At 38.7% G+C, this 15,744-nt stretch overlaps 2 protein-coding genes across 2 annotated transcripts in view; one reads left to right on the top strand and one right to left on the bottom strand.

The window, feature by feature from the left end:
• Positions 1 to 12,398, top strand: part of nid2a (nidogen 2a (osteonidogen)) — a 46,398-nt gene extending 34,000 nt beyond the window's left edge. Inside the window, exons 28-45 of the mRNA XM_017303688.1 lie at positions 1 to 99; positions 1,399 to 1,529; positions 1,620 to 1,722; positions 2,065 to 2,195; positions 2,267 to 2,369; positions 2,538 to 2,671; positions 2,758 to 2,863; positions 3,352 to 3,476; positions 3,566 to 3,671; positions 5,048 to 5,168; positions 5,235 to 5,335; positions 5,700 to 5,872; positions 7,121 to 7,250; positions 7,325 to 7,496; positions 8,712 to 8,869; positions 8,943 to 9,066; positions 9,133 to 9,245; positions 11,288 to 12,398. Coding sequence (XP_017159177.1) covers positions 1 to 99; positions 1,399 to 1,529; positions 1,620 to 1,722; positions 2,065 to 2,195; positions 2,267 to 2,369; positions 2,538 to 2,671; positions 2,758 to 2,863; positions 3,352 to 3,476; positions 3,566 to 3,671; positions 5,048 to 5,168; positions 5,235 to 5,335; positions 5,700 to 5,872; positions 7,121 to 7,250; positions 7,325 to 7,496; positions 8,712 to 8,869; positions 8,943 to 9,066; positions 9,133 to 9,245; positions 11,288 to 11,298 — 2,141 coding nt within the window. The 3' untranslated portion in view covers positions 11,299 to 12,398. The remainder of the gene's footprint in view (positions 100 to 1,398; positions 1,530 to 1,619; positions 1,723 to 2,064; positions 2,196 to 2,266; positions 2,370 to 2,537; positions 2,672 to 2,757; positions 2,864 to 3,351; positions 3,477 to 3,565; positions 3,672 to 5,047; positions 5,169 to 5,234; positions 5,336 to 5,699; positions 5,873 to 7,120; positions 7,251 to 7,324; positions 7,497 to 8,711; positions 8,870 to 8,942; positions 9,067 to 9,132; positions 9,246 to 11,287) is intronic.
• A 42-nt stretch (positions 12,399 to 12,440) lies between these two features.
• Positions 12,441 to 15,670, bottom strand: rtraf (RNA transcription, translation and transport factor). Its single transcript, XM_008429024.2, has 8 exons — positions 15,503 to 15,670; positions 15,051 to 15,175; positions 14,876 to 14,975; positions 13,986 to 14,066; positions 13,822 to 13,910; positions 13,094 to 13,162; positions 12,974 to 13,022; positions 12,441 to 12,878 (listed from the first exon to the last, which is right to left on the bottom strand). Exons 1-8 carry the CDS (start codon positions 15,561 to 15,563, stop codon positions 12,724 to 12,726), a joined length of 729 nt encoding a protein of 242 aa, XP_008427246.1. The 5' UTR covers positions 15,564 to 15,670; the 3' UTR covers positions 12,441 to 12,723.
• Positions 15,671 to 15,744: the final 74 nt, after the last annotated feature.

Raw genomic sequence — 15,744 nt, 5'->3', positions numbered from 1 at the left:
ATGGTTCTACTGGATATTGTTGGTGTGTGGACAGTAGGGGACAGGAGAGAGCCGGAACCAGGACTGGACCTGGTTCACCTCATGCAGACTGCAGATCAGGTGAGGCTTTAAATCTCATCAGATCTATAATCTAAATACTGATTCACTGCAAAAACACAAAATCTTACCAAGTATTTTAGTTTTTAGTTTAGTTTCTAATGCAAATGATACACTTGAAATAAGACAAAACTAACTTATAAGCAACTTTTCAGCAAGAAATATTATCTTGTTTTAAGTTAATAATTTCTTAAAATTGGAAAAGAAGTTCTACTTCCATTAAAACAAAACAGTTTTGCCTTGATATAAGTGAAATAATCTGCCAGTGGAACTAGTACTTTTTCATTAATATTAAGAATTTACAAGCTAATATATGTTGCTAAAAGGTTACTTGGATATTTGCACTTTAAACTAAACCAAAAATACTTAGATTTTGTGTTTTTGCAGTGGGAATAAACTGTAATGTTATTAACTAAAACATTACAAAAGAGGCTGCAGGTAATTTACATCATTTCAAACTATCTTCTTTTACAAGAAAGCAAACAAAATGTATTTCTAAAGTGTTTGTCTGTGTTATATCTTATTGTAAACCCAATTCAGCCCAAATTAACGTAAGTTTTTAGTGTTAATTTTGATTCATTAATTGATTAATTCACAATTGATTAACATACAAAAGTTCTGAGGGGAACCTTTGTTTTTGTGTGTTTCCAGTACAATCATAAATCTGACGCACAAGCAGCATTCGCAAACAAAAATGGGCGACAAAGGTGCTTCTTTTGGCTAATTTTTACTTCATAGTCACATTTCTAAAGAAGTATTTTTTCAAAGAAATCACATAAATGGATTTCTGACACACTTGATAGCTGAATAGATATAATATTATTCTGTGTCAATCTGATGGTTGAATGACTTAAAACAGATTAAAGAAAAATAAAAAATTTTGTTACAAGGTAATTAATTATGTCTTATTTAATTGGACCACACACTCTTAAGGTCTTTGTCTCTAGTAACATTAATTTTTATTAATGTTACTAATACAAATTAATGTTAAAAATTAATACACACAACACAAATGTTGTGTGTATTTAGAGTTTCTTTTGGGCTGACTGGCTAACAATATGGCAGTTCCGGAGGCACTTCAACATATTTTTACTCAAGTAAAAGTAAAATGTAGCCATCCCAGAAATTAAGAGTAAGAATATATTTGGTAAAAAGTGATCACATCATGATTTAACATTTAGAAAATGACATCATCAGACGAACCAAATAATTAAGTTAAGTGGAAATTTTGGCATTTTAAGGAACAAAAGTCTTAAATCTTCATCAGAACTTGGTTAATTATAATGAATGGTTGTTGTTCAGAGGAACCAGAGCGTCCAAAGACTCACTGTGAGCACCACAGAGACAACGTCCAGTCCAGCTCAGACGGATTCCCTCCTCCTGGAGCCTACGTACCTCAGTGTGATGAAAACGGACTCTATCTACCACTGCAGGTTAGACTTCCTTACGTTACCTTTATATTGATTTATTTAACTCTAAAGTGCCATTGAATATGTCTATAATGTGTGTTTTACTGGTTCCAGTGCCATAGTTCTACTGGATATTGTTGGTGTGTGGACAGTAGGGGACAGGAGAGAGTCGGAACCAGGACTGGACCTGGTTCACCCAGTGTAGACTGCAGAACAGGTGAGACTATCTACCGGTGACCCATCCATTCTTATTATTTTGCTACAGTTTGCTGGTTTCTGGTTCTCAAGTCGATTGAGTTGGGATGTGGGAAGTTTCCTGAAATGTCAATGTTCTGACATTTGGTGAACATTTACCTTAAACCATTGCCACCATTCTCATTTGCCACTGGTATGTTTCTTGGGCAAAAGAAGGTTTTTGCCCCCTTTCTTTGGTTTATACCCTTGTTGAATAAACTCTGCACTGGTGACAACACAATTATGTCCAAACCACTTGTGCTGTGGTCTGCTAAACATTTCAGGTTAATTGATGATGTAAATGTTTGTCCTGTTTGTCCAACAGAGGAACCAGAGCGTCCAAAGACTCACTGTGAGCACCACAGAGACAGCGTCCAGACCAGCTCAGATGGATTCCCTCCTCCGGGAGCCTACGTACCTCAGTGTGATGAAAACGGACTCTATCTACCACAGCAGGTCAGAATCTACTGAACGTTTCTGCTTTAAGACTGAATTGTCACTGTTTTACATGTGTTTACTGGTTCCAGTGTCATGCTTCCACTGGACATTGTTGGTGTGTGAATAGTAGTGGACAGGAGAGAGCCGGAACCAGGACTGGACCTGGTTCACTTCGTGTCAACTGCAGAACAGGTGAGACTTATGGTTTTCTGAGGATCAACACAACAGAATGAAAGCTTTCATTGAACTATTTCAGTTCTCTTCTTGCAGTAATAGTTAGATATCATCTGCGTATAAACCAATAATGGTGGTAAACTGCCTCGACGTTTTAAGCCAAACAAATGTCAAAATGTTTCACAGATCAACCGGAGCTTCCTAAAACTCCCTGTGAGCATCACAAGGAAAGAGTTCAGGCCTCTAGCTCACGTGAATATCCTGTAGCTGGAGCCTATGTGCCTCAGTGTGACGCCGATGGGCAGTACATACCACTACAGGTGTGTAAGCATAAAATTACTTCTTTGCACTGAAGCTTCAGGAGCTTTTACTAGAATTTTGCTGCTTCTCATTGTTGATGTTTTAGTGCCACTCGTCCACTGGTTATTGTTGGTGTGTCAAAGAGGACGGACAGGAGAGAGCGGGAACCAGAACCCCACCTGGTGCTCAACCAAGAGACTGTGCGAAACCAGGTGAGGGTTGGTTTTAGCTGCTAAAGCTACGGTAGATTTAAAAAATATATTATCTACATATTCAATTGTTATTATGAGACAGATAGTCTGTGAAAAGATCATTTTCTCCTTGAGCTACTACTGCTGTCTGAAGAAATGCACCTCTCCCAACCAAAAACAACCACTAAGAGCCATCATTGTTAGCCATGCTAATTCCATCATCATTATCCATGCTAATGCTGTCTTTGCTAGCCATGCTAATGCCATCATTGTTAGCCATGTTAATATCGTCTTTGTTAGCCATGCTAATCTGTCTCATACCAAACTGTCACAACATGATGACAGTTTAAACACATACGTAAAACAAAATCTAAAAGCCACATACTGCAGCTTCAAAGGGACTAAAAGAAAGTTGAATTATGGAAGAAAACTGATTTCTGTTAATAAATCATATAAAATACTTTTTAAAATAGCTTCATTTCTGGCTCTTTTTCTTCTTTTTGGACCAGATGCTCCTAAAACTCCATGTGAGGAGCAGAGAGACAGAGCACAGGCCAGCATTCAGGAGCGTTACCCCGTAGCTGGAGTGTTTGTCCCTCGCTGCGATGCACAGGGGCAGTTCCTACCTCAACAGGTAACTCTAGAGTTTCCTTTTGAGTCACTTTCACCTGTTCATTCATTTCTATATTTGTTCATCGATGTTATTCCTCTTGTGTGTTCCAGTGCCATGGATCTACTGGACATTGTTGGTGTGTTGACAGTAGTGGACAGGAGAGAGCAGGAACTAGGACTGCACCTGGCGCCACACCTGCAGACTGCAGGAAACCAGGTAAGAAAGCTGCTTTCTTACCTGATGGATGACATCAGCACAAAAATAACAAGAAACTGAGTTTATACCAGGAGACAATCACTTTTTGATCCAAATTTCTGTCAATTTATCCAAAAAATTCTACAGATTCTGCCTTCAACAATTTGAGCCTTTTGTATATTATATTAGAAATGCATTAAAAGATGCAAATAAACAATTATGTCATTTTTAATTAAGAAAATAAACATTTCATTGATTAAAATGCAAACACAAACCATTCTTTGAAATTATTTGCAGTATAAGATGCATCTGCAGTTAAAAAAATGCTTCTAACATCAACGTATGAAAAGCTCAAACTTATTTTGTTGATTAATTTTGAATTAATCAACTATTAATTGGATATAAAAAGATATTTAGTAGGATTTTTTAACAGAATTTGAACCAGCTGAGGCTAAAATTGTTTAGATTAAATGTAAAATGTATGCATTTTTTGTAAAGTTTTGGCTGAATTACAGACTTTTTCTGAGTCTGCATACTCCAATTAACGATTAATCGATTACTTAATTAGTTGAAGATTACTGCAATAATTGATTAATCCGATTATTTGTTTCTGTCCTAATTGCTTTATCTCAATTAGATTCACAGACTTGTATTATTGCACAGCTCTCTTGTAAACCCAGCACAGCATATTTAGTTTTTCAGTCTTTATTGTGCACATAATTGAAGCGTTGCTTCTTGTAATTATCTGTTGCTGTTTGAATTATTGGCAGAAAAACTTACAGATTTTTCACTTTCCAAACTGGTGGACTTCTCTAGAATTTTCCCCCCCCGACTAACTTTTTTAAGTGGAATTTCCTTTTTCTGTTTGCTTTTGGTTTTTACATCTCCTACAGTTTTAAACTGCAACTCCCTGATTTATTGTTTCACGTTAAACTCTGTATTTATGAGTTAAACAGTTCAGCTCTGCGGTTTGGAGCCGCTGCTCTGAACCACCAAATTTAGTGAATTTTGTGGTTTAAATGCTATATAACCTCTAAACCACACGAATCACACAAGAATCTATTAATCTGTAAAAAAACAAAAAAAAACACCAAATTTGTGTTTTTATTTCTGCACAGGCAGAAGCAGAAGCACAAAGCGGTTTCAGGTTCAGTTCTATTAAAACGCCCGTTGGCTGGTGAACATTTTGGAGTGTGTGTGCGCGTGTGTGTGCCTCTTTAAACACAGGGCATTCACACACCATTAACAAAGCACTCCAACTCAAATTGCGACATAAACTCAGAGAGCTGGAAAACAGATGCTGCATTCAGTTGGACGAATGCAGCATCAACAGAGGAGTTTCTTTATGACTCTGTTGTGTGGCTGCTGGTTTTAAAAGAGGTTTGCGCTCTTCGCAGCGCCCACCAGTCGAGCCGAGAGCGTGTGTGAGAGATGGAGGGCCAGTTTGATCGAGCACTACGGAGGGAGTCCGGACCCCCAGCAGTATTTGCCTCAGTGCGAACCAGACGGAGAATTCAGGTAGATTGGCGCTGAACGTCAGAAGTAATTTCAGATCTGCTGATTGTGATCGTTCTGCGCTCTCAGTCCGGTCCAGTGTTACGGGGAGTCCACTTACTGCTGGTGTGTGGACCAGGAGGGCCGGGAAGTACCTGGTACTCGCTCACACGACGCCGTCAAACCAGCATGTAAGTCAACTTTTTATCTTTTATTCTCTCCTTGCAAAAGTAACACATCCACACAATTACAACCTCAAACTTTCTTGTATTTTATTGAATATTTATCTTTTTTTCATCCAAAGTAATTAGCTAGCTGGATGCTAATTACTTTGCATTTTAAGTTTTAGATCTACAATGATTTAAAATTCCCTTTCTAAGGAAGAAAAAGCCTGACTTTTTTAGTTGTTTAATTTAAAATGGTTGTATATTTAGTTTATTGTTTTGTGGCTTCATGTACTTTTGACTGAAGGATGTTGTTTCATAACCATCATTAGAGTCAAGGAGGTTGAATACAATCACAGATTTTCGTTTTCGTCCATTTTGCTCGTGCCAGGCCTCCCATCGGTGGCTCCGCCCATCGTCCGTCCAGTGACCCGTCCGGATGTGACGCCTCCGGCAAAAACCGCCGTCACCCTCCTCTACGCTCAGGGCCAGAAAATCGGAGCCCTGCCTCTGAACGGGAGCCGTCTGGACGCAGAGCGCTCCAAAACGCTGCTGACGCTCCACGTAAGAACAGCTGCAGGTTAAACTTTCCATCAGATCAGCATAAGAAACAGCATGTCATGATTTAGCCTCTGTTTGTCATTTTTATTGGCTGTCTACACCCGATGTGTGAAGTGATGCAATGTGTGAGAGACATCTGTGCAACGTCTGCTGTGGATGAGTTTCTGACGTCTCCACTGCAGCAGATGTGCTCATCAGAAGAAACATGTTAAATGCTGAAAGGTTTAAATTTGAGCTGATAAATCCCATTCTGAAGGGATTTGTGTGGATATATAATGAAATAAAACTTAAATATGTGAGCAAAATCTTAGATTAGAACCTCATAATCAGCCATTTAACTAAATCCATCAACCATTGTGTTCTCATTTTGGCCTAGTCAAAGTTTAGCTCTCATCAAAATGACGGACAAATGATTTGATTTTGAAGGAGGTAGTATTATGTAAAATCTTTTTTTTTAAGCTTTAATGTCATTTCTTCATCCAAAGCATACATGGAGTGTTTATTTTTATTATTTCATGCATGTTTGAGAAATCCTTTGATCTCCATTCAGCCATTCAGCTGTCCAAAAACGTCTGGGTGGACGTAGCACTGCCTTCGAGAAGCAGCTCCTCCCCCACTCAGCTCCTTCAGACTAGCCAGCAGCAATTAGCAAACAACTCATTATAAGAGCTACTTGTCAGTGTAACGCTGGTAAAAACGTTAAAGGGTTAATAGAGGAGCCATGTTTGTGCTGACTTCCTGAAAGTGGAGTTTTTAAAGAGACGGAGGCCCAATTTCAAGGCGCTAAATTACAAAGTCAGATTCCTTCTAAGTCATGTTTTCAAAGTTTTCCCCAGAAAACTTGCTAAGGCCGCTGGTTGGGCACTAGGGCCAACCAGCGGGTTCAACCAGCGGGTTCAACCAGCGGGTTCATCCAGCGGGTTCAACCAGCAGCTTGTCGTGTTTTTGAGTTAAAATATGTTTAAAGTTGGCAGAAAATTTGAAAATATCACTTCATAATTATGTGTTATTGAAAGATTGGAAGATTAATACCTGAGCACCAACTATAAAGTCTTAAAAAATGCAACATTTTTAAAAAGATTTGAAAAAATAAGCAATGCTGAGCCTAGTGGAGGCACAAGTAAAGCCTGGTGGCCCGCCAGGCTTATAAAACACTGGGGGAAACATTCTGATTTGAGTTTCCAGCTTTAAAAATTCACCTCCTGCTCCAAGCTAACCCCAGCTGAGATGCTAATGTTTGTTTACTCGCAGGGCTCCATCGTTGTCGGTATCGCCTACGACTGCAAGGAGAATAAAGTCTACTGGACGGATCTGTCAGCGAGGACGATCAACAGAGCTTCAATGGCGTCTGGAGCTGAGCCGGAGATGCTCATCAACACAAGTAACGGCTGCTCTTCTTCGTCTGGAATGGTTTTATTCTGCTCTGGGTTGAACAACAGCGCCCTCTGCCTGCAGAGCTTGTCAGTCCGGAGGGATTGGCCCTGGATGCCAAGCGCAGGTTGATGTTTTGGGTCGATTCGAACACAGATGTGATAGAAAGCGCAAGCCTGGACGGCAGCAGGAGGCGGACCCTGTTCGACTCGGACCTGGTCAACCCGCGGGCCATCGTAGTGGTCTCCTCCACCGGGTCAGACTTTTTATCCAAACTGTTTGCTTTAAGTTCGTTAGTTTGGAGAAAATTAAGATTTAAAATGTTTGATATCGCCTCAAAATCAATTTCAGACAAAACAGAGTGATAAAAATCATCACATTTTACTCTTCATGCTACTCTGTTAGTCTTTGTTTAACTAAAACCGTCTCAACTCATGAGCTGAACACATTGATACATTGTTTATTACTCATTTTTCTTTTTAAATAAAAAGAAGTTGTGTTTGGAGGTTTAATCATCCAGAGCTGAGCGTCTCTCCTCTCAGAGGGTTGGCTCGTATAGGGAACACACGGTTCGGCTTTTTATTTGACGCAAGCTGTGAGTCAACAAACTCTGGATCCACGCAGAGCAGACGGTTCCGCATTTTCCCGCTCCGTTGAGTCTTGTTGAGTTTGGTTTCTAGGCTCGAGTCTCTAAACTGAACATGATTAGAAACAGAAGGAAATCTATGAGTTGGAACCTCCTTTACCAAAATCACATTTGATGTATTATTTAATGCAGCTGTAAATTCTGTGTCCTTAATGCGCTACATCTGCATTTTATCAAATTTCACACTGAGATGAGAGGAAGCAGAACAAAGGGGACATAAAACATGCCTAAGATTTTAATCTGTGTTACATCACCAGTAGAGCTGACACGATTAATCATTAATCATTAAGTGAAATGTTTAGCCAAAACTGTGCATAAAATTTAAATATTTCATATTTAAGATGAAAAAAAATTGTCTAAGTTCTACTAAGAATTTAAGTGGCATAAAATAGAAAAAAAATCTCACATTAAGCAGCTTTTTATCCATTTATTAATATTAGTTAATAAAAAAATCTCACGTAACTTTATATTTTTGTCCGTCTGATTATGCAATTTTTAAATATTAAATGATTGATAATTTGATCAGTTAGTTTGTACTTTTTACTCTTACTTTACTCATTTCTTGGATGCTACTTTTTACTTTTGCTTGAATAAAAATACGTTGAAGTAGTTCTACTCTTACTTGACTACAATTGCTGGATACTTTAACCCACCTCTGAATTTCAATATTGATAAAAAATATTGACAAATGAGGCAATTATTTTAATAAAAATAATAGATTGAGTAATTGAATAAAATTACATAATATTAATATGCTAATTAATATTAAAATAATTGTTTCCCAGCATTCAAGCTGGTTTCTGCGCTGACTGTGACTCTCTGCAGGAGTCTTTACTGGACCGACTGGAACCGAGAGGCGCCGAAGATCGAGACGTCCACTGTGGACGGTCAGGGCCGTAGGGTGGTTGTGTCTGACGGCGTCGGGTTGCCGAACGCGCTGACCTACGACCTCTCATCTGGGCAGATCTGCTGGGCCGACGCAGGTAAACACCCCACGTTTGTTCTCCTCACTTCCTGAAAGCGGCGCTGATCTGGAATCGATTCTGTTTCCGTCAGGCACCAAGCGACTGGAGTGCATATCTCCAAACGGATCCGGCCGCAGGGTGATCAACTCTGACCTGAACTACCCGTTCAGCATGGTCTACCATAGCAACCACTTCTACTTCAGCGACTGGAGGAGGTAGCCATCTTTGATGACCCGTCAGTCTGTTTCTGTCACTGGTTAGTAACCACTGGGTCGCAACAGGGACGGCGTGATCGCAGTCGACAAAGACAGCAGCAAGTTCGCCGACGAATACCTGCCTGAGCAGCGCTCTCACCTCTACGGCATCACCATAGCAACCACCCACTGTCTACCAGGTGAGATGAGATAGTCATCAAGTAGCATCTTTATAGACTTTCCTAAACTAGATGTAGATCTAGATCAAACACAAATGGGTTTTATCTGGACAAGAGAGCAGCAGATAGATCGACCGGCCTTCTCTACACTGCAAAACCACAAAATATTACCAAGTATTTTAGTCTAGATTCCAGTGAAAATATCTTGAAATGAGACAAAACTAACTTATAAGTAGCTTTTCAGTAAGATATTAGAGCTTGTTTCAAGTAATTCATTCATTAAAATTGATGGAAAAGTTCTAGTTCACTGGCAGATTATTTCACTTATTACAAGACATTTTTCTCATGTTGTAAGTGAATTTATCTGCCAATGAAACTAGAACTTTATCAGTATTAAGAATGTATTTACTTAAAACAAGCTAATATAAATTGTTGAATGGTTTCATGTTAGTTTTGTCTTATTTCCACGTACTAGATATTTGCACTAGAAACTAAACCAAAAATACTTGGTAAGATTTTGTGTTTTTGCAGTGAAAGGTCTAAAAATTAACCTCTGTCCTCCGTTTCTCAACAGACTCGCGTCTGCACGTCTTCAGTTAATAATTAAGTTTAATAACCTCAGCAACTTTTTTTGCCATATTTAGCTAAATACAACATATAAATGCCCGTCATGTGAGGATCTTACTCAGTTGCCTTTAAATTGAAACATTGCTCAGTTCTTCAGCGCCGCTCATAAAAGAGACCAGATCCACCTGGCCTGCGGGGCGGCCGTCCTGACTCACAGTGTGTGAACCGAGCAGCCATGATTACACCGTCACTGACGACCCCCTGCCTGTACTTTGACTGGGTCATCATGTCTGACGTGTTAATGAGTGCAGATGTCCTCAGGGCTGTTTCTCAAACACCTTCAAAGTGCGACGCAGCCTCTTTAAACACAGGATAATCCCCAAAGTGGCACCCTGGCAGATGTCACACATCAGCACAGCGCCGATCCCGATGATGTCCGCCGCTCCCTTCAAAGGCGCCTGATGACAGCTCTACAGCACTCATGCTAGGTGTTTGGGGGTGAAGACATTAGCCACTATTCTGTTACAAATGTGCTGCAAGACTGTCAAAAAAAAAAGACAATTTCGTAATTGTATTGTTTCCATTAAATACGAAATGAAATTAAAATCACGTGTAAGTTTGTTCAGAAGTCGTTAAAAACTATGTCACAACATCATCCTCCTACTACTTCCTGTTGTCTTCTTTGTCGTTTCCACCAGTAAGTAGTAACTGGTAACTCGTAGTAGTGACTCGTGATTTTAAAAAAGTATTTCTATTGCAGTTTAGCAAATAGGCTAATTTGAATATAGACAAAACACCACCTTATCCACCCCATTTTTTGCTAGTTTTTAGCAAAAACATTTTTTTTTAAAATTGGCATTTTAATTTGCGCAATATAAATGGAAACAATGCTTGTGTTGAAGATGTCAACACACTAGCAGCATTTCCAGTACAAACGTGTGCAAAACTTCAACAAAACATTCAACTAATGTTGAAAAACCACAACTTTGCAATTCTATTGTTTCCATTAAATGCAAAATTAAATTAAAATCATGTGAATAAGTTTGTTATAAGTCATTAAAAAACATGTCACGCAGTCATCCTCCTACTACTTCCTGTTGTCTTTTTTGTTGTTTCTGTCAGTAGCAACATTCAAACATGTGACTCATGATTTGAAAAATGTTTTTCCATTGCAGTTTTGCGAAATACGCCAATTTCAATATAGACAAAACACCACGTCATCGTAGCACTAAAACATTCTACAAAAAAACATGCAGGTTTTTTTTTTTCAAATTTGCTGTTTCCATGGAGCAGATTTAGTTTTATATTTACAATTTCCACACGTATTTGGTCAACAGAAACGTAGCTGTTGTTGAAGACGTCAACACATTGAAAACTTATTCACTAAAGGCAACAGAGGCACTAAAGACATTCAGATTTACACATGAAGGGAAACCTGACTTCCTCCTGTGGCTAATTAGACATCATGGAACTAATCTTCTGCTCTTGTTTCACAGGGAGCCTCTAACGACGAACCAGCAGTCCTTTGGTGCTACAGTTGCTGGATGGAAGCAAGTTGCAACCCTCACTGTCCTCACCCTCAAAATATAACCCAAAGTAAATGTAAATTTGTTTTATACCTCATTTTTTTCTACTGTTTTGAGTTTTGTTTTCTATCGAAGCTACAAAAGATTTTAAAAGTTCTTCACGAGTGTTTTCCGATCACTTAAAGGGAAGTAAAAAGTTGGAAGCAGTTAATCAACTTCGAATTTCACTAAACTGGTGTTAAACGTTGATGCTGGTTTGTGCCGCTATGGTTTTAAAGATATTAATGTTTCCAGAGGTCATTGAAGGTCAACAAAAAAATCGAGCAAATTTGGTCTCAGTTGTGCTACACATTCAAGCTGCACAAACATAGAACAATTAATTTATATCAGTTTTGTTAAAATCTTAAAAGTTATAGCGGCACAAACAAACATTTAACATCAATTTAATTCTGCAGTAGGTATGATTCCTGCTGTCTTAATTTAGAATAAATTTTGGTCTATAGCCGGTTAGCCGTTAGCTTTAGCGACTTATTCTAAATACGATGGATCTACTACAGGTAAGATATTGACTGCTTTTGACTCAGTGGAAGGTGGGAAACAGAACAGTAACAGCATCAGGGTTTTTCCGTGTCCAGTTTCTGTTCCATTCAACTTCAGCGACTTTTTAAGTAATGTGTGTGCTTTCTTATTAATAATTATTTGGATTCAGCAGTATTAGCATTTCTCCAGAGCCAGGAGACGACAAGTTAAGCTGCATGTCAACAAGAACTACAAGAAATGTTGGTTTAATTTGGTGTTATTTCTTCAGTTTAAAGAAACTTCGCAGCTTGGGCGAAGCACTTGAATCTGCGGCTCGGACATAAATGGTGCCAATCAGACTGATGCCAGCAGCAAATCTGTTTTATTAATAAAATAAATTTCTGTACCGAAAGCAGTACAACCCCACAAATTGCAGCAGCTGCAGTCCTGGATTTCCCACAGGAGAAAATGTCGTTTTATTTTGCTGAATATTTTGACATTTTAAACCTTTTCTTGTTAACGAGATGTGATATTTATATCAATAAAATGTGATTTGATACAAGTTTGTTTGTTTTACTATTGTATAAATCACATTCCATGTGAATTAAACCGCCTCAAAATAAACATTTATTAAAAAAAAAAAACTATCAGAGTTCAACACAATCCTCCACTTGTGAGGAATTTCATTTCTTTACCAGAACTACTACAACAGTTTCCCTTCTTTAAGAAAACAAATCTTTGCATCTGAAACTTGGACCTTCGCTCAGTTTGTCCAAATTGGCCCATTTCATGCAACAACTGAAAAAAAAAAAACATTTCCTTCAGATGTCTTTGAACAAAAAAAAAGTCGCTTTTCTCTGCAAATCAACTCCAGCGACCTTGGCCTCTCATCTGCCGACCTTGCCCAGCCGGTGGTCCGTCTTGGGGTCGGCTATGATGGCCTGGACGGCGACGATGGCCTCGTTGATCTTTGTCTGCAGCTCCCGCAGCTCCTCGATGTGCAGCAGGCGCAGAATCTGGGCCGCTTCGTTCAGAGTCGCGTCTGCCCGGGGGGAAAAGAGGAGGAATGTTGTTACCGTGTGCGTTTGAATAAAAAAAAAAACAAACAAGAAAAACGAGGGTTTTAACCTCACTCACCTCCAGTGTCGAAACCCAGGATGTGTTTATCCAAAGCGACCGGAACCCCCTGCAAAGACCCGTAGAGCGTTTTTAGTTTTAAATCAAGAGTTCAGATATTCGCTCATGTCCTCAGCTCACCTCTCTGTTCTGGCTGGCCTTAGCGATGGCCTCTGGTGAAAGTCTCTCCTGGATCAGGATACGGATGGCCTGCCAAGAACAGGAAGATGCACTGATTAGAAAGCATTGCTGCAATTCCTAATAAGGAAATCAAACTCAACGACATAATTCTTCTGATTTGAAATTTTTAAAAAATCTCCATAAAAAAGCAACCTCAAATTAAGACTTTAGATTCACTGAGGAAAAATAAGTTGGCCTTAAACATGTTAATTTTGCAGGCCTTACATTTTGGGACAGGACTATTTAATCTCATAATCTCTTTAACTACTTATATTTACTCAATTGAATGTATTTTTAGAAGTAGTTTTACTACGGTGTACACTTTTACTTGAGAGAAATTTCTGGATTTTCTACCCGCTGAATGAAAAACAAACCAAACATGACACACAGCTGCAGTTTCATGTAAAGATTTATGTTTTTTATTGAAAGAAACTTATTTCTTTTGCCTGATTTTGCTATTATTTTTGCTGCTCATATGAATTATTGTCATTAAAATAACAAGGTTTCCACTAAACTTTATATTTTGGTCCATCTAATTACACAATTTTTAAATATTCACAAAATATTTAAAAATTTTGCGAATTTTGTTGTGCTACTTTGTTGTGCTACTTTGTGTGGGTTTATCCATTAAAACCCAATAAAATACAGATTGTAGCAGATTCATGTGGATGACATCACCCGTTTCTCACCTTTAGCATGACCAGGTAATCGTCATGCCGCTGTATTTTGAGGATGTTGGCCAATGCTGTGACTCCTGCTTTAAAATCTGGGGAGTTATCTAAAAGAAACAGAAAAACAAACATTAAAATTAACTGAAACAGTGAAAGGAAACAGAGATGGGGGGTTTACTTACTGTCGAGGTTGACGAGAGGATCCACGGCTTTATCGCTGTTACCAGATGTGTCCAGCGGCTGGCAGTTCTTATACTTTTCAACTGCATAACGGAAGAAAATAAGTTGTGTTGCGCCGCCATCTAGTGGTCATCTTCAGTATTACAACCGGAGGAAAACTAGATGGGATTTGTTTCTATTGCCTTCAAAATGTTAGCAAATGATTGTTTTGAGGTGAGTTTGTAATCCGGTGATTTTGTTTTAATATCTTGTAAAAGCTAAAGTAAATTATCTTTAAGGACTGTTTGTAAATTTGCTGCTGAAAACAGCGGGTAAAGAAACAGTGGAAACGGGAGGAAAAATGATTATTTGTACACATTAGCTGCAGTGTATGATAGACATTGCAGGTAGAAAGGAGTGAAACTCCAGAAAAAAATTAATGTTTTTAGATTGGTCTCAAAAAATTTGATTGACAAAAATTTTTTTGGGGAAATTTCTGAGTTTGAAAAGTTGAAAATTTGCACACAAAAAAAAACAACAACTAGGAAATCTGTTACAAACTAAACTATATCTATTATTTCCACCAAAAACACAAGTCTAAAACCTTAGACTTTTAATTTTCCATGCTTAATTCTTGAATTTCTTAAGATTAATCTAAAAGACTCCTTTTTCTATCTTCAACGGCGCCAATACGTCATAGTATCAGTGTAGTAATTGTTGAAAATAAAGTTATGTACCAAACATGAAGAATTGTGGGGGTTTTTCTTCACTTTTTTGTGACTTCAGCTCTCTAATTTGGTTGTTTTCAATCTACTGCAGGTGCTAAATTTGTCCAGGAAGATTCACAAAGCAAACCTGTCTGTAAAAAATGTTGCTTGATCAAATACAATCTCATATTTTCTGTATGTCTTACCATTGTCTCCATATTCGTAGCGTACAGCCAGACCCAGCAGCCAGTCCAGGGCCTCCTTCTTCTCCTGAACTCCAAAGGGACAGTTCAGATCCAGCAGGTACTACAGAAACAGAAGCAGAAACCTTTAAACGCAGGTCATGGTGTCCAGATTGTCCAGAGGTCTGGACAGTCTCACCTTCTCATAAGCTTTGGGCCAGTCTGAACTGGGAATGTTCCTGAGGTTGCCTCTGTCCTCGATCTTATAGTGTCGGATCTTCTGGTCCTCCAGCCACACGATGCAATTTCTGAACTGTGTTTCATCTGAGCAAGAGTCAAAATGTGGCCATTAGTACAGAAATAGGCTGGTGCCTATATTAAAATCATACCAGAAATCTTCATTAATATCTTTTAACATTTTAATATAAGAATATTAAAGTCTACTAACATTAGTAATTAGATTTGCTCAAATAGGACGCATTAAACTGCACTGATATTAATTTAAAGCGTAGAATTCCTCCATATATTCCTATTTTTAGTCTGGCAATTGACTGTCTCCTTATAGCGACACGGTTCTGAATACGTACGCACGTCAGCTAGCTCCGTGAAAACCTGAACAAAACCGGCTAACCAGTCACTTTTCCCCCTCACCTGAGCAGTCAAATCCGTTCGGGTCATGGTAGTCTAGCGCAGTCAGTTTCCTGCGAAACATTTCAGAGCAAATACTTAGGGCAAAATCTCCGCTTTTCTTATTTAGACACTGTGGACTTGTGCGGCTACTGCTCTGCTAACGTCTTGTGTATGGCAGTGCGCATGCGCCCACGTTGGACCCTTCTAGTTCTTAACAGACCTTTCAAAATAAAATCCTTAATAACCAAAGAAACCAAAAAAAA

This window comes from Poecilia reticulata, linkage group LG2, assembly GCF_000633615.1.
Source record: "Poecilia reticulata strain Guanapo linkage group LG2, Guppy_female_1.0+MT, whole genome shotgun sequence".
In the NCBI taxonomy this organism is placed as follows: Eukaryota; Metazoa; Chordata; class Actinopteri; order Cyprinodontiformes; family Poeciliidae; genus Poecilia; species Poecilia reticulata.
The sequence above is the reverse complement of the archived record's forward strand: the minus strand, read 5'-3'. Positions and strand labels throughout refer to the sequence as shown.